The sequence below is a fragment of the Channa argus genome, chromosome 2, assembly GCF_033026475.1.
Source record: "Channa argus isolate prfri chromosome 2, Channa argus male v1.0, whole genome shotgun sequence".
NCBI lineage: Eukaryota > Metazoa > Chordata > Actinopteri > Anabantiformes > Channidae > Channa > Channa argus.
In genome coordinates, this window is record NC_090198.1 from 693,499 (window position 1) to 719,338 (window position 25,840).

The following is a 25,840-nucleotide window of genomic DNA, read 5'->3' on the forward strand; positions in this document are numbered from 1 at the left end:
TAGCAGACAGGTTGTTGGTTTAGATGAGGTAATAATTGAAGTTAGCTCAGAGAGATATATGGGTAAAAAGCAGTCTAACAGGGATTGGGGCCTTATCGATGACTCTAGCACTGCTGTACAAGAAGATCTATCTGTAATTTTTGGGGGGATGATCTGGTTAATTCTTTATCTAATAGCTACAATTTTATTCATAAAGAAGGTCATGAAGTCATTGCTGCTCAAAGTTAAGGGAATAGTAGGCTCAACAGAACTAATGTAATACAAGGTAATGGTACCTTTTCATAAAATAGACTGTTTCAAAAGAATGGGAAACGTGTTAAGCACTATGCCGGGGTCAATTATTTTTTTCAATTCAATTTTATTTATATAGCGCCAATTTACAACAAAGTCAGCTCAAGGCACTTTACATAATAAAGTCCAGACTACACAAGCATGTCAAAGCAACCAAACAAATCCCCCTTGAGCAAGCCCTAGGCAACAGTGGAGAGGAAAAACTCCCTTTAACGGAAGAAACCTCCAGCAGAACCAGGCTCAGGGTGGGCAGCCATCTGCCTTGACTGGTTGGGGTGAGTGGAGTGAAGGAAGAAAAGAAGTGAAGGGAGCAAAGAAAAGAGCAAGAAAAAGCAACAACAAAACATTATACAGGTTGGTATGACACAAAATTAATAAATAAATAAAAGTATAGAGAAAAAGAGGGGGTAGCTCATTGCACTTGCGGGAGTCCCCCAATACTATAAACCTATAGCATCTTAAGTAGGAGCTAGTTCAGGTTGAGTGAGCAGTTTTAACTAAAAGTTTATCAAAAAGGAAGGTTTTAAGCCTAGTCTTTAAAGTAGAGATGGTGTCTGCCCCCCGAATCTGGATTGGAAGCTGGTTGCACAGGAGTGGAGCTTGATAGCTAAAGGCTCTTCTTCCCATTCTACTTTTGGAAATTCTGGGAACCACAAGTATTCTGGGATCGAAGTGGTGTAATTGAATACAGAACTATGAGATCTTTTAAATATGATGGACTTTGACCATTAAGAGCTTTTGTATGTACAGAGGAGGGTTTTGAGGGTTTTTCTAATTTAGATTTTATAGGAAGCCAATAGAGAGAAGCTAGTGAAGATCTCTCTTCCCTAATCAAGTCAGCACTCTTGCTGCAGCATTTTGGATTAACACCCCAAGAGTAGGGAATTACAGTATTCCAACCTTGAAGTAACAAATGCATGGACTAGTTTTTTGGGATCACTTTGAAACAGGATGCTTCTTATTTTAGCAATGTTCCGTAGGTGGAAGAAGGCTGTTCTAGAGCTTTGTTTTATATGTGACGTAAACGCCAAATCCTGGTAAAAAATAACTCCAAGGTTCCTCACCGCAGTACTGGAGGCCAAAGTTATGTCATCTAAAGTAACTATATTGTTAGACAGCATATTTCTCATCTTTTTAGGCCCAAAGAGAATCATTTAAATTTTGTCTGAATTTAGAAGTAGGAAATTGTAGGACATCCAGGTCTTTATGTCTTTTAGGCATGCTTCAAGTTTGACTAATTGGTTAGTATCTTCCAGAATAGTCCAGCTCACCATTACCGCGTGAAAGAAAGAAAAACTATCCAACTATCTGGCTTTGTCCAAATTTCTAAAATAAAAAATAGATTTTATTAAACACTGTTCTTCTAAACACACACTTGTTACCAGTCAAAGGAAACAGTAGTGGGGCGACTGTGGCGCAGGAAGGTAGAGCGATCATCCACCAATCCCCCAGTTGTTGGTTTGATTCCCAGCTCCTCCGGTCACAAGTGTCCTTGAGCAAGACACTGAACCCCAACTTAATTGGGCTCCGCCATCAGAAAAGTCCTACATAAGTGCATAACATTTACATTAAAGTCTATTGTTTGGCTTAGCTTGGATATTGTTCAGTCCGCGTAATCTACACTAGAGTTGAAAGCAACACATTTAAACTTTGAGTTTAAAAACAATTGATTTGGATGTTTTCCTTAGACATACAGTACAGTATGTACAGTCAGCCCCATTTTAAACCATATTTAGTGTGTGCTTTGCCCATACAGTCTTTTTTACATAAATGTCAATGACCATGCTTTTGTATTTGCAATGGGAGTAACACAAATTTAAATTTGTTGGTTAGGAATCTCTGTTTCCCCTCTGTGCTTATTATTATTTCACCTGTGTGCTTACCATTATTCTGCTCAGAATAAATGTCCCAATGCTCTTTAAAAAAAGCTATTCATTTCTGAAGAGAATAATGGATAGAACAATGGGTGTTGTACTTGGATTCCATCCAGTGATCAGAATGTACTAACCTTGATGTATAGTGTCCATAATAAGCTGGTGCATGCTTTTATTCTGAAATGCAAAAACACAAGAAAGCCTTTAAACAACATTCAACTTTGGTTAACTTTATACCTATACAAAGGTAAAGTTTTATTAAATGTGTAACGTTGGCCACATTTTCTTCTTTATTCATATTTTGTACGGTGAGGATAGATTTTACAGCTCAATGAACTAGTCCCTGAAATATTATACAATACATGCATTTTAAGAATTTATTTTTTATTTAGGCTAATAAGACTGGCGAGTAAAATCCTTGTAGTTTTCTCTGTAATGTCCCCATTTTAACTTTTTTTTTTTTTCAGATCAAACAATTTCTACCTGGCTATGCTACTATTCATGCTGTTTTTGTGTATGCTGCCCACTATCTTTGCCATAGTGAGATACAGACCGTCACAGCATTGTGGACCATTCAGGTAAACCTGACTTCCCTCAGTTTTATCTGGAATTGTTAAAAGTTATTTAACTACAATAAGAATGAAAAAAATAGTTTCTGGCCCTAACAAACATATGTTTATAAAATACAGTACTAGACCCACATACCTATTTCTCAACTATTCTTTATTGTAAATGACTGAAGTGTACTGCACCTCTGAGGGCTTGGTGTAGTTAGCTTTTCATAGGTAGATAGACTCATAGTTCCCAATAAAACATTTATATGTTTAACATTTTTCATTTATTTTAGCAGGGATATGGCAGATTGACGAACAATTAACATGTGCCAGGATTAGTAAAACAGCAAATTTTCATATGCTACAAGGACTTCTCCATCCTTTAAGTTGTCATAGGTCCTTTTACTATGTTTTTTAAATGTGATTTGTCAGCCAGCTGTTTGTTTAGGAAGTTACTGGTTCTTTGGGTCTTTGGGTCACCAGTTTAAGAAGGTATTTCATGCTTAGGCCATACTGTACAGATATACAGTGAGTGTTAACTATGTTTTTCAGTGGTCAAGAGAAGATTTATGACATAATCTCTGAAACAGTGGCCAGTGACTTCCCCCTGTGGTTCAGTAAAGTGATGAGTTACATCACCAGTCCTGTTGTAGTGCTGCCAGCACTGCTGCTGCTTTTGTAAGACTGAACACACACACACACACACACACACACACACACACACACAAATACATACCACCATGATTGTTGAATTCTACCTGTTTGTTTCAGCATGCTGATATATTACCTCCAGGCCATAGCCAGATCCCTGAAATTTACCAACAACCAGCTGAGGATGCAGCTGCAGACTGTGAGTTTCTTATAAACCACTTCCCGAGGGGTTAAGCAATATTTATATTAATCAAAAGATTAATCAACAAGTTAATCATTTGAAGATCTAACAATAATTTGTGCATGGTAACTCATGGTAAGTGTTCCAGGTGAGCTTGACCCAATGCATCCTGCCAGTCCTGGCAGTCCTTCCCAATAATTCCCAATAGAAGTGTACTCTTAACCTCTATGCTATCCAGTATTTACATACATCATTAGCGCCAATGAAATAAGTATTGGGGAGGGTAAATAATGTTCTAAACTGATCATTACAGACACTACATATTTTCTTAGTTATGTCCGTCTTATTTACTGTCTGTAGGAGCGGACAGATGACAAGAAGAAAGTCTTCCAGATGGCGGCAGGTATCTGTGATGTTTTGTCATGTCTGTAGTGTATAAAATGGTTTAATGTGCTGATGATATAATTTACCCTTCCGTCAGCGAGATTGCAGGCTCCAGAGGCTGCAGCAGACAAAATGCAATTGGACCAGCAAGATAGTGACATCACAAGTCAGGAGGCCTCCATCCACACTCCATCTCCCAGACGGAATGGCAGTGTCACAAACTTTCAGTCTCCTGTTCGTCGTGGAAACAGCATCCATACAATAACCCAGTCAGCATCCAGGACTGACCTGAACAGAGGAAGTGTGGCTGGATCTGTAAGAAGTCCAACAGTGACTATACTACCTAAACCCAGGCTGGAGCACATACCTAACAGGTAACAAACTAACACACACACACATTTGCATACACACACACGCACACACACACAAACACAGTGACCACATGTTGTGGTTCAACAAACAAAGCTGACTTTAGATGTTAATATGCATTTCTGGATATTTTTTACATGTTGTTCCTTTGCATCGTAGCGATTTAACATACATTTGTGGATGCTGCAACAAACTGTGTTCACTGAGAATGGTTTTCAGAGCCCATGCTGTGATTTCCAGCGCATATTAAAGTCTTTTAGTAATGTAATACTTCCTGAGGGTCAAAAAAATCATAACCATTCAATGTTGGTTTTTGTCCCTTTTGCACAGATATTTCTATTGATCATCTGTATGTTTTAAGATATTATAAACTCATAATGATGAAATTCCTTTATGTAATTTTTCCAAAGACAGGGCATAGACTAGAATGATGAACCTTACACCATCCCCAGTTTGAGACGCCTCTATTTATCCTCAGTCATGATACTGACTAATCAATTAACCTTATTAGTTGTCAGATGTTTCAAAGCTTTTACAGTTTTTTTGTTGCCCCTGTATCATTTCACCTGAAACATGAAACACCCAATTGAAAATGAGCTAATAATAATAATAATGCTATTAATAAAATCTCAGTTTTAACATGTCATAGGTTGTCTCTGTTCTTGATACAATAATTAAAAGGTTTCGAATTATTTACATATCATTGCATTCTCTTTTAAATTTTCTTTTAACATAAGATCCTAAGTTTGCCAGAAACAGGGTTTTTATATACTGATGTATTCAGTTGATTTCTTAAATAAACTTAAATAAACTTTCTTAAATAAACATTATTGTTTTGTTGCTCTGGTTTTAGTTGATCAAAAAATATTTGTCCAAATGTAAATAGTATGCATAATAGAGTAATAAACAGAATAGAGAACAAATCTCTAGATATTTATTTATTCTCAATAAAATGAAGTAAAATATTCAACATTAATGACTGAAACCATGACAGCCCAATTATACTTTCAATCACAGCTTGTTAAGATGACAATGAAATTAAATTCAATATTAATAAACTTGCATCTGCAGTTTTGTGTTCGTAATAGCAAGGTTTTAGTGAAGAGTTTCCTAAATGCTGTCTAAGATTCTTTTCCATCCTGAAAAAATTAACATTCTATGGGAAACACTAAGTATTTGTACGTTTTTGTGAATGTTGTTTTGCCTGTAAAGCTTTTTAAGCACCCATAATGTTCTTCTTCTTGCATGTTCAGGATACTTTTTTTTAAGTTGCATATACGTTACACAACTGCTGACCAATGTACAAATCATGCATCATTTTTGATTTCATCCCAAGCTTCCACGCAGTCCATTACATTCCTTAATAGCGTTTTAAATCTACTTAATTATCCATCACAGTTAGAGTCATGTTTCTTTGAATTATATATGTGAAGCGCACACATTTCAAATCTTTCAACATTATGCAACAATAACATACTAACAACAACATGACATAATGATTCCTTTGTGTGTTCTTCTTTCTCATAACAGGCCCCCACCAATTCTTGGTGCCCCTAGTGGCACCTGTAGGTCCAAGTCTTACCACCACATAATGTACAATCCCCCATCTCGCTCTTCTGACAACATCCACTCTGACCCCCTGTACAGAAAGACCGTACGTTCCATACGTCCTGTCGAGGCTGCTGGGATTATTGCTGCACAGAGTTATGGAGGACGGCGTGGTCACACCACACGCTATGTGATTGTCAATGAGCACGAGCCCAGAAAAAAGCTCCTTCGCTCAGCCACTCGGATCCCACGCCATTATCTCATGGAGGAGCCTGCAGAGATCCTCGAGCTCTACCCACGCAACATTAAACGCTACACACCCCGCACTGCTCACCACCAACTACATCCACATCACTCCCACCCATCACAGCAGCACCTGACTGAAGAGGAAGAAGAGGAGGAAGACGGAAAAGGCAGGGGAAGGGTGTCATCAGGAAAGGCTCATCGACCCCGTTCACTCTCTGATCTCAACCAGTCAACACACTTCTACATTGGTGACCATGACGAAACCCACATATTCATGGCTAAAGACAGCCGGAAATGTAGAGGAAAATATGGAGCACAAGAAGAGGATGAAGAGGAGGATGGAGAAGGGAAAATGGACTGGGGAGATTTGCATTTACAGTCCAGATCGAGGGCCAGCGTGAGGGGAGCAGATCCTCTTTTTGTGAGAACCACGCATCACATCCATTCCCCAGGACGACACTGTCAGTCCCCAGCCAAGACCAGGCATATGGAATCTTATGTGAAGCCCAAGATGAGACAAAAGCTGGAAACCCCTCTGACTGAGTCAGACTCAGCCTCCTTGGCCTCCAGCAGTGACCAGCAGAACAGCAGCACAGACCAATACATTCAGGTCATCCATAACAAGGAGCGCTATCTCAAGTCTGATGCTAGGCAAGGAAAGATGGCCAAAAAAAAGTCCAAAACCAGCTTTGATCTAAATGTTACTGAGTCAAATGACCTGGTCTGCTCCAATGTATGAGACCTTTGCTAAGTATTTTTCAAAATCCAGTACCTGTATGTGCTAATAGGTGTTAATACATTGCACTGAAAGCACAGAGTATATTATATAAATTATTTCCAATATGTTTTTGGTCTGCTAAAATTCTGACACATCTATATGGTAGCTACTTACATTTACTTGCTATTTCAGAATTGTGTGTTTCAATAAAGACCAACTATATTCACTTTGTCTGAGCTCACCCATAAAACCTACACATCTTATATAATTAAACTGTCTTCCAATGCTATCACAAGAAGCACACAAAACACCCAATGGACCCCCACCAAGCATTTATACTGAATAAACGTGGGATAAACTAAAAACTACGATTCCCAGCGTGCATTGCTGCAACAAGGGCTGATTCCAGCCGCAGGGGGAAGAAGTCAACCAGAATGCAAGAAGGAGTTGCCGCTTTTGCCTTCAAAATAAATTACCCAAAGCCTGTCTCTTGATTAAACGTGTCTCTGTTTCCAAACTGAGTGCAATCCTTGGATAAATCACTTAATGCTCTTGGACAAATAGGCATAATTTCGTATTGCAGTTATTATAGTGGATAGCACTTTGATAAACTGTTGAACACGGAGTTGATTTTGAAAACTATAACCGGAAATATACATTTTCTGAATGATTTAACGCTTCTTGGTTTTCCGAGAATTCGTTCTGCTGCTTTTGGTTTTTAACTGAAGCCGGTTTGCGCTTTCACACAGTCTTCTGCAAACATATTTTACGGTTAGGAGTAGCTGACAGTTGTTCGTGTTATTTATTCAGATACGTTGGTTTGTACCTGAGCGAGCGAGCTGCTTGTTAGTTACCGATACCTGACGTTAGTAACGTTCTAGTTAGCTCGTTTCATTCATTTTGGCTAACGCTAGCTTTACAGTGGCACCAACAGAGCGGACCAGGGTTTGATTCAGCGTCATTAGCTAACGTTAGGTACGCTCCTCTGAGTCCAGCGACAGCGTGTACAGTGGGGTTTCTATTTTTAATTTGTATTTTCTGGAACTATCCCTTATCTCTAGGACTCCAGCCTTTGTACCTAAGCTAAGTTTGTTTGCGAACTAGGTTAACAAGGTAACTAAAGTTTATTTTTACTACTATGGATTATGAACATAAGGCGAGGACAGTGGCTGACTGCTTGCTGAGCTACAAGAGGGATGATTCCGGATGGAAAGTCTGCAAGAAATCGGTAAATGAATTCAGTTAGTCGGATACAATTCTTCTGATCATGTAATAGAAAACCAAAGGAGAGTTTCTACGATAAATGTGTTGTCACCGACAGAGGTTGTTTACCAGAAAGCACAGATTTAGGAACTAAGTTGAGACTCAACTCTCAACATTTTGTCAAGAACTATAAACTACGCCAAGTACAAGTAAAATAAACACGTTTTATGCTATACTTTATGCTACTTTTACTCCATTACAGTTACAAAGAAGTATTGAAGTTTGTACTCCACTTCATTTATTTGACAGCTTTACCTATGTATTACTTTTTGGAATTCTAGTTTCCTAAATGAAGGAGGTAGAGCCAGAATGTTGGTTCAGTTCCCAGCTCCTGTCACAGGTCCAAGTGTCTTTAAGCAAGACACTGAACCCCAAGTTTTTTGATCCCCCATCGCTGTGTGATTGTGAATGAGAACCAGCGTAAAGCACTTTGGCCACCAATAAGGTAGAAAAGCACTATATAATTGCAGACCATTTACCATTTTAAAATATAATCAACTAGATACTGATGTATTTTATGGATGAAGAAGCCCTTAGTAGATATAGTGGCTAAAATTGGCTCCACCTTTACCAGCTGCTGGTTTTAGTCCACACCGAGTCTTTACACTAAAACACATCTTTGTTCTTTTTTTAGCAGATAAATTTGGAGTAGACCTTTATGTTAATCATATTATAAAAGCTCAAAAATGTAGTACTGTTTAGATAGAGAGTGATCTTAATAGGGTACTTGTATTTTAGGTAAAATGCAAAAGTGTTCATGTTAAGTAAAAATAAAATAAAACTTGCTTTATTAGATCTATTAGAAGAATAAATTATTTTACACAAATGGGGGATAGAATATTAGAAACATGCACGAGCTATGATACATTTTTGATTAAGGGCACAGGGAACACCTGAATCTTTTATATTTGTTTACTCTGTGGGAAGTATTTAGACAGACAGTGGCTCTTTTAGGATTCCATTCTAGATTTGCCACTGAATGTATAAAAGATTTACTTGTGATCGTATTATGATTTCTCTGATTTCTTTCCCCAATCCCCATACAATGTATGATGATAGATTTGTTTTGGTTCAATGTTTAGCATCATGTCAAACTCTATGTTTATATCAAAGTCATTTAATAATCACAATTTTGTGTTAGGAAGCTGACAGTGTTTGTGTGGCACAGAAAGTATAATAGATACAATATCCATTGCATAAACAAACCGCAAAATATAAATGCCTTATGTTTATTTACCTGTGTAGTTTCATTTATAGTTATTTGAATATGTTTACTTTTCAGTGCTTTTCTTGTGGGCTTCCTTTATCACATGCTTCTCAAGGAAAAACATAAAAATACTCTATATAAGAGTACTTTTTCTAGTCTTAAAATACATAGCTCTCAGAGGAAACAGCATGTACTGAGGCCACACTTCTCACTGTAAATTTTACTGTTTTCTTTGGCAGAATGATGTGGTTGTGTCTTGGCGTCCTTCTTCAGAGTTTCCTGGGAATGTGTAAGAAACCACAACTTCACTTTTTGTTTTTTAATCATCCAAAATTAAACACAACTATGAAATGGACAGATAATGCATTTTTAAATAATACTTTGCTGTCATGCAGGTCTAAGGGCAGGTAAAAGTAAGAGTCAGTCAGAACAGATTACCATGTTGGACGAAAGCTGAAAAATCCATCTAAAATTCAAGCAAGTGAAAGCCAATTATGGGGTATAAAATTCTGCATGTCCCACATTGCATGATAACCAAACTGTACAGTTCAAATTTCCCACCAAGATATCCATATTTAAGCAAAAAAAAAAAAAGAAACAAACAAACAAAAAAAACAACATTAGCAACATTGGAAAATTTGTGGTGGGCTTATGAGCAAAATTCCTTTACAATTATTTAACTTTTACAAAATATTATTGGCTGGCTGTAGGATGAACACAGGTTGTGTTCGCGTGGGCTTCTGTTGGGGCAAATGTTGGCGTAGTCTTTGTGGTGTGTCTTGCGCATTTGGACATGGTCAGCAACTCTTCAGCCAATTCAACATGTTGATTCTCTTTTGGCCAATCAGTGAACAGTCTGATTGGCTTTTTTACTTACAGAATCAGTATTAACTCTACTCTAACACTAGTGCAAATTGTACTGTTATTGTAACTATTGTGCTGTTATCATAGTAGTTATAAGGCATCTTTGGTGAGTGGTGTGAACAAAGGCTGCTTTGTGTAGAGTTTATACATTTGGCGTCTGACGTGTGGCGCAGGAAGGTAGAGCGGTCACCCACCAATCTCACAATTGTCGGTTCGATCCCTCGCCCCTCCGGTCACATGTCAAAGTGTCCTTCAGCAAGACACTGAACCCGACTTAGTTGTTCCCCGGGGAGTGCGAATGGGTGAATAAGACACAGTCTAAGCGGCTTTCAGTGCCAATAGGTAGAAAATCCCTGTATAAGTCACAATTTACAAAGTGCAGCACTACTAGCTTGTGAGCTCTTGTCTTTGTGGTATGTTCTAATATTACTTTTCGGCCTAGACAAAGCAGCAGTTGATGTTTGTAGATGCTACTTGTTTTCCATTTGATGACTTTGGCCACTTTATTGAATAATCACAACTTCAACTTTTACAAATAGCTACTAATACTAAAACAAACAACGAATTGCTTCAACTCACATATTGTGTCAGTCAGTAACCTGTATTAGCTTACCAGTCTATTTTGTAATGAAAAAACATGTCACCTACAGCAGTGCGTTTGGTTGTTTTTATTGATTTTCAACAACAGACAAACAAGATATTATAAGCTGTAGACTGACAGACATTACGTGTGAGTAGAGATAATGTTTTAGTGTCTGTATGGGGATTGTAGAATGTAGGGGGGCTATATAAAATGGCCTAATATATATATTTTTTGTGTGTGTATATATATAATATAAAATATGTTATTTGCTTGTCCAACCATGTATTAATGTCATTTTAAGCAAAATAACTCTCAACTTACTATGTTCTGTTATCTTATTCTTTCTGCAGTTACAAGGGGGAGGGCATTGTCAGTGGCAGCCTGGAGAAAGTGTGGGAGTGTCTGAAACCAGTTCCCAATGGCCTCAGAGTCAAATGGGACAAAAATGTCAAAAGGTTTGAGCTTTTGGAACAAATAACAGAGGTGTGTTTCTTTCTGTCTTCTGATCAGAGGATGGTTAGTCATTATGATGCGATTGATTTTGATGTGATTGGTTTTTCCCAGTCTCATTCAGTACAGTTGTGTCAAAATCTTTTACAGCTTTTAGTTTTTAAAGCTGCACTATGTACTGTAATATTTTATTGGGTTAACAGAAAACTAACTTTAACTGCTGTTCCCCTGAAGTGATGTCACCAAACTACAAGAAGCAAAAGATTATTTTCCCAGAATGCAGTTAACTGTATATTATGATTTCAAATCACTTAGTTCTAATAACTTATCGGTTTTATATATTTTGATCTACCCATTCACTGCCATTCTTATTTGATATATTTTTTTTTTTCAAATATTAAAAAAAAATTAAAACAGTGCAGTTTTAAACACATACATGTTATACCTGAGTATATATCCAGTTTTTGCTTTTGCTTTGTTTGACTCGTTCTTTGAGTTCCTTCCCTTGTCTCCCACTCTTGCGCAGGACATCTCTATCTGCAGAACAGTCACGCCCTCAGCAGCTATGGGTATCATAGCTCCACGAGACTTTGTGGACGTTATTTTAGTGAAGCAATACGACGATGGCACAATTTCATCTAATGGTGCGTAATGAATCATTCTTGTCTCCTCTACTTCCTGTACTTGTTTCTTTTGTACGGTAACCTGAGCAGTACAGTAGGAACTAGACGGCTACTTGCAAGAGTAATTTGGTTGCAAGCCCATTTGTTTCTTTAAACAAAGTCATGTGGGATTTAAATATGTTGACGACACATCAAACGTCTAAGCAGGCTATTTTCAGTATCACACACTTTAAGTGCTTTTTCTCCAAGAACAAAAAAGTCAACCAAATCAATAGATATATCTGCTGAAAAACATTATTATTGTCAGAAGTCCAAGAATTCTACCTAGATTTACACTGCTGGGGTCATATTTATCAAAGCATGTGTATAAAATCAAGTATTTATTAAAATTGCACACATTATTTGTCTATGTCTATCTTCTTATGCATAAACAGCTCATTTACATCTGAAAACCCTTCCAAATGGCAAATCTGGACAACAACAAACAACCAGAACTCACAAATAAAAATGTATTTGGCTTAATTAGTCAGTGTTTTGCCTAAAACTTAATAAAGATACAGCCAATACAAGAACTGGTGATAGTCAAATAAAAGATGTAATGAACATAAAATACATATTTAGATCCATGACATCAGCTCAGTGTTGAACTATTAGAGAAACAAGATTAAGTAGAGCCAGTAATGGTCCCATTAGCAGCATAACTATAACTAACTATGCTTTATTAAAGAGGAAGGTTTTAAGCGTAGACTTAAAAGTAGAGAAGGTGTCTGCTTCCTGAATCTGAACTGGGAGCTGGTTCCACTGGTTCCATTCTGCCTTTTGGAAATTCTGGGAACCACAAGTAGGCCTACATTCTGAGATTGAAGTGGTCTACTGGGATGATATGGTGCTATGAGGTCTTCTATATATGATGGAGCCTGACCATTCAGAGCTTTATATGTAAGAAGCAGGGTTTTAAATTCTGTTCTAGATTTTATGGATGCTCCTAATTTTGGCAATGTTCCGTAGGTGTAAGAAGGCTGTTCTAGAGATTTGTTTTATACGTGAGGTAAACGACAAATCCTGGTCAAAAATAACTCCAAGGTTCCTTGCAGTATTACTGGAGGCCAGACTTACTGTAGTACAAATGTCTATTCTGTACAGTAGCACACATTTCACTGGTTGATGTCTCCTCCATCTTAATTCACACATGCGATGCCAACAGAAGGCTGGAGAGCAACTGAAAGTTCAAAAAGCATACATTTTCTTAATGAGTTTGGAGAACAAACAAACATCAAAGCCTATGTGTCTCATTGTACTGTTTCTGGGGCATTATTCAAATATTTGAATCTAAACTTTGATGGACAAGAAACCTCCCCCTCTCTCTGAAACCTTTTAAACTAAGAATACCATCTTAGTCTTCATTCTTCCACAAAACATAAAAAGGACAAAAGACAGAGTTCACACCATCTGGCAAGGGAGGCCACTTGAATTTACTGCTTTGACCTCACTGACATGGAATACCCACAGTGTTGCATTAATACCAATAGTGATGATAACAGTGATAATGTCATTAAAGCAAAATATACATGTTCAAAAAGTACATTGGTACATTGGCTTCAGCTGGAAACATGGAAGAGGTTGACATGAAGACAATATGTCAAATGTGTTTCAATTGACTGTGGCTCAGGACGTACAGCACTTGTCCACGGATCCCAAGGTTGTTGGTTCCATTCCCAGCTCTTCCTCCCAAATGTCAAAGTGTACTTATAAGACACTGAAGCAAGACACTGAATCCCAACTTACTTGCTCCCAGAGAGTGTAGGCAAGCTGCACAGCAGCGCATCCATCGGTGTGTGATTGTGACTGCGAATAGGTGTAAAATGCTTCCCATAAAATTTGGGCATTAAAACAGCAGGGGACAGATCTATAAAAAAATTTGCATGGACAGAAAATGTGCACATGCCTTTTCTCACTAATAAACTGGTATGCATAAATACAAGGTGAGGAAAAAGGTGCAACTTTATGGAAACTTCAGACCATGTTTGCAATAATTGGAATAAATTTGGAGAATATAAAAATGTGTTATATTATTATACAATGGCACCTACGCAGCTTTCTATTTTATTATTATTTTAGTGGTTTTATACAGTGCAATCAAATGGTTGTGAATGGATCCTACAACATGCACAAACTGACATTTTCAATGTAAATTCAGAAAAAAAAAAGCCCAAATAAAACTTTCCATAAAGAACAACTTGTCAGTCCATACTTGTCTTGCGAAAGGAAGTCTTATTCAATATAAAATAAAGTCAAGCAAATAAATATTTCTAAAAAGGTGTAAACTGTAGTCTCAAGAGGCAGCTTGCACTGGATCCAATCATACAGAAGATGCAATGCCTTACTTAATGCCTTACTGCTCCTAATTTGGCAGCGTTAACCAGAGACCAGAAACCAGTATGCACTGACACTGTGCATAGGCGACTCAGGTTAGCTGGCCTCATGGGTAGAGTTGCCAAGAAAAAAGTTTGGAAAACCATTAGAAAAGGTTGCAGTGGGCCAAGATGCTCAAACAGTAGACTTTAGATGACTGGAACAAAGTCTTGAAGATTGATGAGTCACAGATTAAGATGTTTGGATCTAAGAGATCATCAGACACAGAACCATGAAAACATGATAGACGCCTGCTTAACACTGTCAGTGAAACATTGTGCAAATTTGAGGATCTGGGGATTCTTCGGCCTTGGGAAAGTGAATCATTTGCGTCATGTGCAAGGCATCCTCAATCAGCATGGATACCATATTTAGGGGTAGCCATTCTGTCTAGACAATGACTGACTGGGGGTAACTTCATTTTCCTGGTTGTGTAGACTTTCTTACACAAGAAGAAAGTAGCTGCAGGAATAATTTCTACTGTGATGAAGAGCTGACCAACCAGCACAGCAGGCCTTTGGGAAGGGCTGCAGAAGGCCTGGAAGGAAATCACAACTGCATATCTAGAAATAATGCCACAGATTTTCCAAACTTTTTCTTGCCAGTGTATACAAGTAGCTGATTATTAGGATTTCTGGAAAAGAACTACATTGTCCCAAAAGACATAAAGCTTTTTGAATAGGCTACTGGACTGTGTAGCTAGACAAGAACACTGCCCTTTTTAGTCAGCTTGGAACAAAGCCAGCAGGAATAGTTATCCAAATATTTTGACATACTTCACTAGGAAGTGGGTTTACTTTATTGTGAATTAGACAATCAGTGTTTTTTGCCCCATTGGACTTAGTTGTTGTGATGTACCTATGCTGCCATATCTCAGCAGTGACCTTGCTGACTACATAATTGGTAGAATTTATGAAACTGTAAAAACTAGGACCTGAATACCACATACAATGTAAATCTGTGATCTCCTGTATACAGAATATGCAGTATGGTATATATGTGTCAGCCCAACAGTACAGTGGAGACTCAAATGTCTTCAGAATTTTAGTTTTCATGGTTCCCCTAGAGTAATTTAGGGGGAACTTTAGAGGACAACTCTTGTCATTAAAGGAATTTTGCACATTTGAGGAAATCCACTTATTCACTGTGATGCAGAATGAGTTAAGAAGATTGATCCTACATCTATCAAATTAGTTTAGGTGTGGGATTGATGTTCACTTTCCAATGGTAAATGTTCTGCACTTATGTAGTGCTTTTCTACATATTGGCACTCAAAGCACTTTATACTGCTTCTTATTCACCCATTCACACTCACACTCAGGGGGAGCTGCTATGCAGCTGGCCAACACTCACTGGGAGGTACTATGTTGGGGTTCTAAGTTGACCGGAGGAGCCGTGGATTGAACCAACAACTGCGAGATTGGTGGACAACCGCTCTACCTTCCTGCGCCACAGTCGCCCTAAATCAATCAATCAAATTGTCAGCAGTAAATCAAATGAGTGGATGTCCCAAAAGGTGAACTACTATAAAATGTAATGAAATCCTATGGGCCCTGGGTTTAATTTTATATATCTGTGTGTGTATGTTATGTCCAACAGCCACCAATGTGTGTCACACGGCCTGTCCTCCCCAGTCTGGCTACGTGAGAGGACACAACCATCGGTGTGGCTGCATCTGTGTTCCCATTTCAGGGTGAGTACACGCAGGCAATTACCAAGGGCGGGATACATTTGCAGATGCTCGTCAGAACTGATGGACACTGTACTACTTTTGCTTCTCTTTTTGTTGTAATTCAGTTTCATTTGTGTGTTTGTTGTATTTGCAGAGAGCCCAATAAAACCCAGGTGTTCACATTCTTCCAGACAGACCTGGGTGGCTTCCTCCCTCGCTCTGTGGTTGACTCGTTCTTCCCCTCCAGCATGGCAGAGTTCTACAGCAACTTGGCCCAGACTGTTAAATCCCTTAAGGACCTTTGAAAAGAATTAGACGTTCACACATGAGGTCCACTGACTGGTCAGACCACATGTTTGTTTTGTTTAAAGTCTAGATTAGCAATCAGCACACTGAGATTACCAATCACTTTATTTAAATAGAACTAATACGTGTTTTATGTCTGATATACATTCCTATTGTACTGTATATTCCTGGATTACTGGAGAGAGATTACAGTAAATCATCAGCAGTCAATGCCCTTATTTGAAAGCCATTTTGACATACTGTAGAAACATGCAAAAGTAAGAAATATGGCTTTCTTTTGACAGAATCTGCCTCTGAAACACCAGTACCTTTATGTCCCTTACATCTTTGGGATTTATTTATTTTTTGCCAGTTTGAAGAATGACCTGCATGTAAAACATATTTGTACATGTGCTAATAGTGTTGAATCGTTCTTACGAGAGTCATGTAAAACCACACATTTCCTCTTATTTAAATCGCACACTTGCATGCACACATGCATGTTGTATGGAACCTATTTACCCCCTACTGGTATCAGACCATTGGTTTGGAGTACTGCCTCATTACCTCAGAACAGTTTGTGTACTTGAAATGTCCTAGTTTTGCTCATCTCTACTAAACCTGTCAACCATTTTATCTCCCTTATACATGACATGGTAAAAGTGAAACACAGGAGAGATGGCATAAAGTACTGTAGATTGTTGTTTTAAACAGTTTGTTTCTCAGCAAATGCCTTTGGAATAGGTAATTTCTTTATTCTGACAGATTTTTTACTTTAAATTATAGCTTGTAACATAGACAGAAGAAACAAAACCAAACATGGATAGACAACATTGAAACATAACATTCAAAGATTCTTACCTCACACAACTTTTACAGCTGACATTAAATGCTTTCTTTGTATTTGATGCTCATGCTCCATGACAAAAAAACAATACTGATTTATATTGATTGTTTCTATTCTGTCATGTAACATGTAAAACATAATGGAGTAAATGAGAACTTTCTAAGGGGAAGAAGAAAAGGGGAACTGTAATTCAATTACCATTTCATTTTTATTGAACACTTTAACTCATGCCTACATATGGAAAATTATATCATTCGAAAAGTGTGGGCGTATGAATAAAAATTTGTTATTCTTAATGTAATTTAACCTTATATATTTAGGTTTCTGCCTGTGGCCAAAAAAACATTTTCTCTATTGACTATAATGATTAAAGGGAAATCTCTAAAGGTGTTGACACGACACCTTTAACTACAAACAAAAGGTTGTATTTTCATTTTCCTCCCTCTTTTATTTTTAATGCATGAAAGATTCAAATCTGGAAAATGTCCCTAGAACCTAAACAAGTTACTTTTATTTTTTTGACATCACAATTAAAATTCTATGGACTGAATAAAATTCTGTGGATGTGCAGTGGGCCACATAGCATGAAGTCAAACCCCAAAAGGCACAAAGTGTGAGTAAAGTGCCTGGACACCATCTGTGAGTCAAGCAGACAGTTCTGTTTAATATATCAATTCAATTTAACTTTATTTATATATAGCACCAATTCACAACAAAGTCATCTCTAGGCACTTTACAATAAAAAGTCAAGACTATAAAGATGTATAGAGAGATCCCAACAAATCCCCCTTGAGCAAGCCCTAAGCAACACTGGAGAGGAAAAACTCCTTTTAACGGGAGAAACCTCCAGCAGAACCAGGCTCAGGGTGGGCGGCCATTTGACTTAACCAGTTGGGGTGAGTGGAAAGTGAAGAGAGAAAAGAACAGAGCAACAAAAAGCAACAACAAAACATCGGGCAGATTGGTAGGACCAGTAGCTGCACACTGGAAAACACACAGCTCCAAAGCCGGGGACACCTGCAGAAAGGGACAGAGAGAGGGAGACGGAGAAGGACAAAGACAACTACAGGAGAAAACACACATAGTTAATGTCATACAGTGGTGACAATTGTGGGTTGAGAGGAGAGGTGAGAGGGTCAAGAGGCGGAAAGGAGCTCAGTGCATTGGGGAGTGGTCCTGGGGACAGCTGCAGAAAGGGACAGAGAGAGGGAGACAGAGAAGGAAAAAAGCTTGATAGCTAAAGGCTCTGCCTCCCATTCTACCTTTGGAAATTCTGGGAACCACAAGTAGGCCTGCATTCTGAGATCGAAGTGGTCTACTGGGATGATATGATGCTATGATATATATGAGCCTGACTGTTCAAAGCTTCATATGTAAGAACCAGGGTTTTTAATTCTATTCTAGATTTAATGGGAAGCTCAGCAGGCTCAGGGTCAAAAATAACTCCAAGGTTCCTTGCAGTAGTACTGGAGGCCAGACTTATGCCATCTAGAGTAACGATATGGTTGGACATCATATGTCTGAGAATTTATGCCCAAATACAAAGTAATATGACTTCGGTTTTGTCTGAGTTTAGAAGTAAAAAATCGTGGGACATCCAGGCCTTTATGTCTTGTAGGCTTGAAGATTTAACTGATTATTTTCATCTGGTTTCATAGATAGATATAGCTGGGTATCATCAGCATAGCAATGGAAATTTGTGGAGTGTTTTCTAATAATGTTGCCTAAAGGAGACACATGTAAAGTAAAAAGTATTGGTCCTAACACAGAGCCTTTCAGAGCTCTTAGCTGACCTTTGTGTACATGGAGGATTGATCATTAACATGAACAAATTGAAATCTATCAGATAGATAAGACTTAATGTGGTACATAGCCTGTTTCTAAAGATAGATTGATGATATCTAATATGGACGTTTCTATTAAGGGTAAAGCTTCCTTGAGCAGTCTAGTTGGAATAGGGTCTAATAGACATGTTGTTGGTTTAGATGAGGTAATAATTAAAGTTAGCTCAACGAGATTTATAGGTAAAAACCAGTCTAAGAGGGATTGGGGCCTTATCAATGATTCTAGCACTGCTTTACATGAAGATCTATCTGTAATATTTGGGGGGAGGATCTGGTGAATTCGTTCTCTAATAGCTACAATTTTATTCATAAAGAAAGTCATGAAGTCCTTGCTGCTCAGAGTTAAGGGAAAACTAGGCTCAACAGAACTATGGTTCTTAGTCAGCCTGGCTACAGTGCTGAACAGAAACCGGGGGTTGTTCTTGTTTTCTTCTATTAATGATGAATAATATGCTGTTCTGGCATCACAGAGAGCTTTTTTGTACATTTTTAAACTTTTTCCAGGCTAAATGAGATTCTTCTAAATTTCTGGAACGTCACTTCTTTTCTAACTTTCATGGTGCCTGTTTTAAGTTGCGTGTTTGTGAACTATACCATGGCGATCACCTCTTCTGGTTTACTTTTTCAGAGGGGCAACACTATCGAGTATTGTACGTAGTGAGCCTGCAGAATTATCAACAAGATAATTAACTTGTGCAGGAGTAACATTAAGGTGGCTAATTTCTGTACTAAGCACTAAATCAGATAGAAAATCAGAAAATTCAATCAAAAACTCTGAATAAGGGACTTGAGGATGGTACATGATAACAAATAATAGTGTTTTTTGAGTTTTCCAGTTTGGCTAAGAATAAGGCTCTCAAATGAGTTATAACTATGTTTAGGTCTAGGGTTTATTGGTAAGCTTGAGTGAATGATTGCTGCTACTCCTCCACCTCGGCCCTCGCTTTTAGGAACATCATAATTAATATGACTTGGGGGGGTTGACTCATTTACACTGACATATTCTTCCTGCTGCAACCAAGTTTCAGTAAGACAAAATAAATCGAATTGATGATCAGTTATTAAGTCATTTACTAACAGAGATCCAGGCATTTGCTAGATTGGTAAAATCCTTCCGAGAACTGGAAACAGTTTGCCCACTTTGCCTTGCTGCCAGTCACTCATGGTATTGCAATGACAAAAATCCCCTCGTATGCCAAATGATAATAGTTGTCTTAAAATTGCTGAGCCAAATTTTAAAAAACTTTGGAAACAAACACAAAGACAACTAAAATTGCTAAATCAGAAAATCACACTTTTTGAATGATATAATATTGAATAGAGTTAAACTTGCACTTGCACACAAATTTCTAAGCCTACAGCACTTAAACGGAAAACAATCATGTCTTTATTATTAGTTGTGAAAATACTTCCCTTAAGTTGGATAAATAGAAAAACTGATTTCATGACTGCCAGAGTGATTTTCAGGTAAAAACAAACAGGCATGAATACACCTGTACTGTATTAAGCATCGTTCCAATCTTCATACACTGAAATTTGCTTCCCTCTTTTTGATGGTTAAGTGACCCTTCCTTTATTATATCTTGACCTTTAAATAGGACATTCTAAAAAACTAAAAGAGCATGTCAAAAGATAATGAGAAACAGAATCAGGGAAGGCTGGATGATAGTTTTGATTTGTGTAGTAGAGTGCTGATGTATACACTTTTATATGTATAATAAGCCATATACTGTATTGTAACAAATTGTAACTATCCTTTTTTTTTTAAATTCCTTGAATCATGTTTTACCATTTTACCTGCAACATTTATTTACCTCACAGTGTAGCCAGTCGTTTTATGAAAAGATGTGCACTTGAGATGTTGATGCTTACATGAAGATCTAAAAGCATTTGTGTTGTTTCAAGTGGAGCCAGAAGGTTTTTCCTTTTATTGTGAAATGTTCTCAATGCATTAACAGTTAGCTGCTAAGGTAGTAGAAACACCGATGGCATGGAAGCCCAAATTTGTGAGTAAACCAATACTGAATTACCTCGATTTTTCTTGACTCCATATTCAACAGGTATTAATTCGGGATCTGTATCTGAATCACTTCATCTGGATAATTATATCTGATAACAGCCTCAATTACCTGTATTTACTCTTTGATTTGGTCGACATTTTAGTTGTTTTAGTCAAATAAAATCCTCAATATTTCAATTACATTTTATGTAATGAACACACATATTGTCGCCATTCAAGATTCAGCAGCATTATTGTCGAAGAGCAGCTGTCAGATTGTAGACTAAAGTTAATTTGAAAATAAGATCATCATTGGTTGTATGATAATTATGATTTGCAGCTTTGCAGTGAGAGTATTAAGGTAACTCAGGCCAAGTCAACAGCTTGTTTTTGGACAAACTACCTTCTTCACCACCGCTTCTACAGATGTATAGATGAAGTGTTTTCTTTTGTTTTGTTTTTTTTACTTTTTGTCAGTCACCTTATGTGGACATTTAGTCAGTTCTTTCATCACACATCTTTGTGTTGACCCAATGGAAAACGGGTTTGTTGACTAGTATATTTGAGTTTTCATTAATGTGACCATCAGTGTTTCGAACTGTAACGGATCCTTTAAATGCTGCTGCATAGACACTCTAGTTTTGCTTTTTGTCAGGCAGCTTTAAATACAGTAGCTTGAAGCAATTTACACCTCTCTGACACAGCTATTAAACTGGTCTGCCTGAATCAATTTGAACTGTTGATTTGATTTCAACATGTTTATCTTGCAAATCATACATCTACATAGAGATCACATTAATTCTAGATGGATATGGGGTCTTTGTTCAGCTATTGGTAAACACCTGCTGAAACATGTGTTTGTACTAACACCAAAAATCAGGCACACACTTTATCTGCTAAGTCAACAGCAGGTTTTTAGCTACATTTCTATCAGTTTCCTAACAAATTTTTAGAAATTATCACCACTAGTGGTTAGTGCATACTGCCAACTTGGTGTCCTCTGATAAGAAGAAACAACTCCAAAATTTTTTTTCCATTGCAAAAACCTAAAACTCTTCATATTGTGAACTCTTGGAGAGCAGTGCAGAACATGTAAGGGTGGATTGATTTACATTCACTCACCTCAGTGCACTTTGAAAACACTGACACAGTCACAGTGACATGCTGGTCAAAGAGCAAGTAAGCTATGGCAGAACCAACAGTTAAACTTGCTTAATAATTAAATTGTGCATGTGAAGTTTTTCACCATGAATGTGACTAAATACCCTGGATGAACATTTAGTACGTGTGATTGAAATTATAATGCCTGTACACAGTTTTTGGGGGTCATAGTAGTTTTGATATGTTGTTTAAAAAAACATTGTTAAATGAACTGCAGACTATCATGTGTACTTACTGTCTTGGGTTATTACATGACTGATACATCAGAATATATTGTAAAAAAAAAAAAAAAATGGTACAATGTCAAGAGTTTATAATTTATTGCTCTTCTTGAGAGCAACTCCTCAACCACTGAGTTTTACATGCCCAGTTCTGCTCACAGTTACATGTCACCAGCAATAAAATGATTGTTGTCACTCACTTCCCTTTGTACTTTGTATTATATAGCAGAAGAATATTCATGTGTGACACAATTTTAAAGAGGTCTGCAAACTTGAAGAATGAAACATCACAGACTTTAGCTCATTTTTGAATAGTTTTATATAAGATCTTTGAACTCTTACAGCAGATGCAACGGATGAACACCTGATATTTTAGCTTACTGCAATAAAAACTATTTGTTCTGTGGGTTGATTACAAAAGGATGGCATTGTATATGTGTATTAATCCCAAGTGCACAACGGGTCATTTTATGCACAGAGAATGACTGTATGTACACAAGTAAAATTTTTGTTGAGAAATTATTACTGCTCACAGTTGAGAGACAATTACAGCTCTGTAGCATTCAAGTTGTGTTTCCTTTAACAGATAACTGAAAAATCACAGGAGGGTCTAACTCAAAGCTACTGAGCCAACAAAAGTGCATAACAGTGTTTGATCTGCTTTCTCATACATTACAAGTACCATTGTTCAGAACAATACACATTTACTCTGACATACGTGCACATATATGTGTGTGTATATATATATATATATATATATATATATATATATATATATATATATATATATATATATATATATATATATATATATCATCCACTATGAACCATTCCAGTATGACAGCAGCATTGTTGCAGAGTTTTGGTACTGGTTTGGTTTGTCCAGAATTGGTGCTTTAATTATGCCTGTCTCCTGTAATTATTTGCCTCTTCTTCAGTTCGTTATGTTAAACTGAACTAGACTAAAAAAAATCTTTCTGCCTCATTTTTGCAGCATCTGAGGCCATCTGCCCTATATTAACTAAAACTCTGTCATAATATGTTCAGTGAGTCACATCACCTGATTTTTTATTTATTTTTGGACATTGACCTGCTAAACCCTATTGATATAATATGCCAGTTATTTTAGAAATTGTGTCTTTTTGGAAATAGTGAATATGAACAAATATTAGCCAATTGTTCTATGAAGGTGTAACAGAGAGACAAGAAACAAATTAGCTTTCACAATCATTCAAGCACACATTACTACTTCAGTAATGTGTTTGCATGAACTAAAAGAGCAATGTTTACATTTGAATACTGATAATAAAGGATGTCAAAGACAACATAACCTTTATGGAGAAAAGGTATATCCAAATAAATCTGAGCAGTAATAAGTATATATTACATAGCAGTAGGGGGTGGTGTTACTGTGTGTGGTTTGTACTCCAGGCAGTTACTGGAACCTGAACGGGATTCATTTCATCAAGTTAATATAGTTGGTTGTTACATGTTCTACATGAGTCTGTGTCCCCCTCAACACATTTTTAAGTAGTGATGCTACATAGGATGTTGTTTGACTAATACTGATATGCTTGGGCGATAATGTGTAGCCTCATGTTGACAATTGTTTGGATTTCAGTAATGGTGAGATCTATGGATATTGGTAGTTGTGACACTTTTTATTACCACTACAGCTGATCAGAAAGGAAACACTCACGCTGTGCTTAAAATGTAGACTGGCTGGTGTCTACAATTGCTCTGTATGAATGTATGTGTTTTACATTTCATCCAATTTTGTTTTGTCCAAACCCTTAAATTAAAGCTGATAGAATACACTTTAGGCCCAGGTTGATTGTTTTTTTCACATTAGTAGTAGCGGTGTTAAACCTAAATGATGAAAATTACCAAAATGCAAGGACCTCAACCATTAGCCTCTTTGCCTGTTGAAGAGTGGTATGTTGTCTTTGACGAATGCAAATTCACTAGTTGATCAGCAGTGTCTCATTCTGTGACCTCCTGTCTTCTCCTGATGATGACTGTGACTGGTCCTTCAGGTAAAGCCTTGATCATATTCCAGGCCTCGAAGCGAGTCATGTCCTGCACAAAGACCTCCTGCACTTGCTGCAGCTCATCTCCACACTGCAGACCACTCTGCTCTGCTGCTCCACCTGATACCAACACACAAATCCTCATGTTTAACTCTTTGTATCAGTTATACAAAGAGTTAATAGTAATAGTACTGCACTGCAATAGTGCAGTAAATTTTTAACATAGAACATTTTCTGGGGTGGTTTATTTTTATTTCACAGAAGTTATACGTAGGTTTTGACATTACTGGGTAAGTTCACACTTCACAAGAGCAAGCTCAAAGTCATGTTCGCACCGAATAAAATGAGTTGTGAGATATTTATGTCATGGTGGGGTGATGCTGGTGAGTGATAGCTGCTGTCTCAAACTGTTGCACTTCAAATGAACAAAGCTTTTGCAAAGAGTCATGTGCTTTAGTTCCAAATAGACCTGCTCTGTTCACAATTCACAAAAGAAATTCACACAATTCACACATACATACACAACACTGCCTACAGATACAGATGTAAACTTCAGATGCAGAAGTTCCATTCCAGACTTTCAAATATTTGGCATCCAGAAATTATTCACTTATTTTCCTCCTTAAAGAAAGTCAACATACACTTTCTGAGATTCTTTAAAATCTGGTTATTGGGGCAGGAAATCCTCCCCTGCTCACCAGCGTAAGTCAAACAATTGGTCCAGTAATATTATAGCACTGTCCCTGAACTGCCTGAACACCTTGCACAGAGCGAACTGACGAATCCAAAGGGCCCAAACTTTGTAGTGTCCTTGAATGCACCTCACCTGCAGTTTTTTGACGGAACTAGATGCACAAAGGGAAGAACAAGTCGAAAAAAAATGTCCACTCCAACTACCAGAGCACCATTCGATCAGCTGTTTGATTAGCTTTCTGATTAGCTTCTGTCTCACAGTATTCAGGTTAATTTACTCCCCAAAAACAATATCAAGGTCAACTATGTCCGTATCGTATCGTGTAATAGGTCAATAACAATATTACTGTAACAGGCCCATCTCTGAGTTTTTTACACCTTTATTTGCCACCACATATTCACATCTCCACCATATTCGCCACAGAGACGGCTTTGTTTATTCTCTTGCCTTTTGTTAGTCACCAGTGTGGAATCACAAGGTAACAGGCTTCAAAATGGACCAATAAGCAAGTGCAAATCTTGAATTTATTGGAACTTGTTTTATTGTGACTGAATCAAATAATATAGATTAAGAACCATGAGTTTACCTTTAAAGATCCTGTTGATGACCAACGGTCTGTCTCCTTGGATTGAGCCTTTTCCGCCCTCTAGAGTAAAACCGACTCCTCCAACTCCTTTCTCCAGCTCCACTGTGACTGGAGCTCCCTGCTCCTCTCCTGCAACACATAATGCAAATGAGCGTGAATGCAGCCTGCATGGAGCCTACCTATTATTATGCATCTGAAAATTTAAAGTTTAGATATTAAGAGGTGTCACTGATGTCACAGCAGATATTGTGAAACCATTTTGTAGCGGACGTAAGTAAAACAG

General features: G+C 37.5%; 3 protein-coding genes across 5 annotated transcripts in view; 2 read left to right on the forward strand and 1 right to left on the reverse strand.

The window, feature by feature from the left end:
• Positions 1 to 7,297, forward strand: part of LOC137119608 (transmembrane channel-like protein 3) — a 38,346-nt gene extending 31,049 nt beyond the window's left edge. Inside the window, exons 17-22 of the mRNA XM_067495864.1 lie at positions 2,633 to 2,743; positions 3,272 to 3,397; positions 3,491 to 3,569; positions 3,912 to 3,954; positions 4,033 to 4,309; positions 5,835 to 7,297. Coding sequence (XP_067351965.1) covers positions 2,633 to 2,743; positions 3,272 to 3,397; positions 3,491 to 3,569; positions 3,912 to 3,954; positions 4,033 to 4,309; positions 5,835 to 6,837 — 1,639 coding nt within the window. The 3' untranslated portion in view covers positions 6,838 to 7,297. The remainder of the gene's footprint in view (positions 1 to 2,632; positions 2,744 to 3,271; positions 3,398 to 3,490; positions 3,570 to 3,911; positions 3,955 to 4,032; positions 4,310 to 5,834) is intronic.
• A 182-nt stretch (positions 7,298 to 7,479) lies between these two features.
• Positions 7,480 to 17,796, forward strand: stard5 (StAR related lipid transfer domain containing 5). The gene is made up of 6 exons (XM_067493598.1): positions 7,480 to 8,044; positions 9,526 to 9,575; positions 11,084 to 11,216; positions 11,710 to 11,827; positions 15,818 to 15,911; positions 16,045 to 17,796. The coding sequence occupies exons 1-6, from the start codon at positions 7,955 to 7,957 to the stop codon at positions 16,193 to 16,195; spliced, it is 636 nt and encodes a 211-aa protein (XP_067349699.1). The 5' UTR covers positions 7,480 to 7,954; the 3' UTR covers positions 16,196 to 17,796.
• Positions 17,797 to 22,548: 4,752 nt separating this feature from the next.
• il16 (interleukin 16) overlaps positions 22,549 to 25,840 on the reverse strand; it is a 40,390-nt gene continuing 37,098 nt past the window's right edge. For all 3 annotated transcript variants that reach the window (XM_067493565.1, XM_067493585.1, XM_067493575.1), the window contains 2 exons: positions 25,558 to 25,686; positions 22,549 to 24,397 (listed from right to left, as the gene is read on the reverse strand). In XM_067493565.1, the coding sequence (XP_067349666.1) occupies positions 24,231 to 24,397; positions 25,558 to 25,686 (296 nt within the window). In that variant the 3' untranslated portion in view covers positions 22,549 to 24,230. The remainder of the gene's footprint in view (positions 24,398 to 25,557; positions 25,687 to 25,840) is intronic.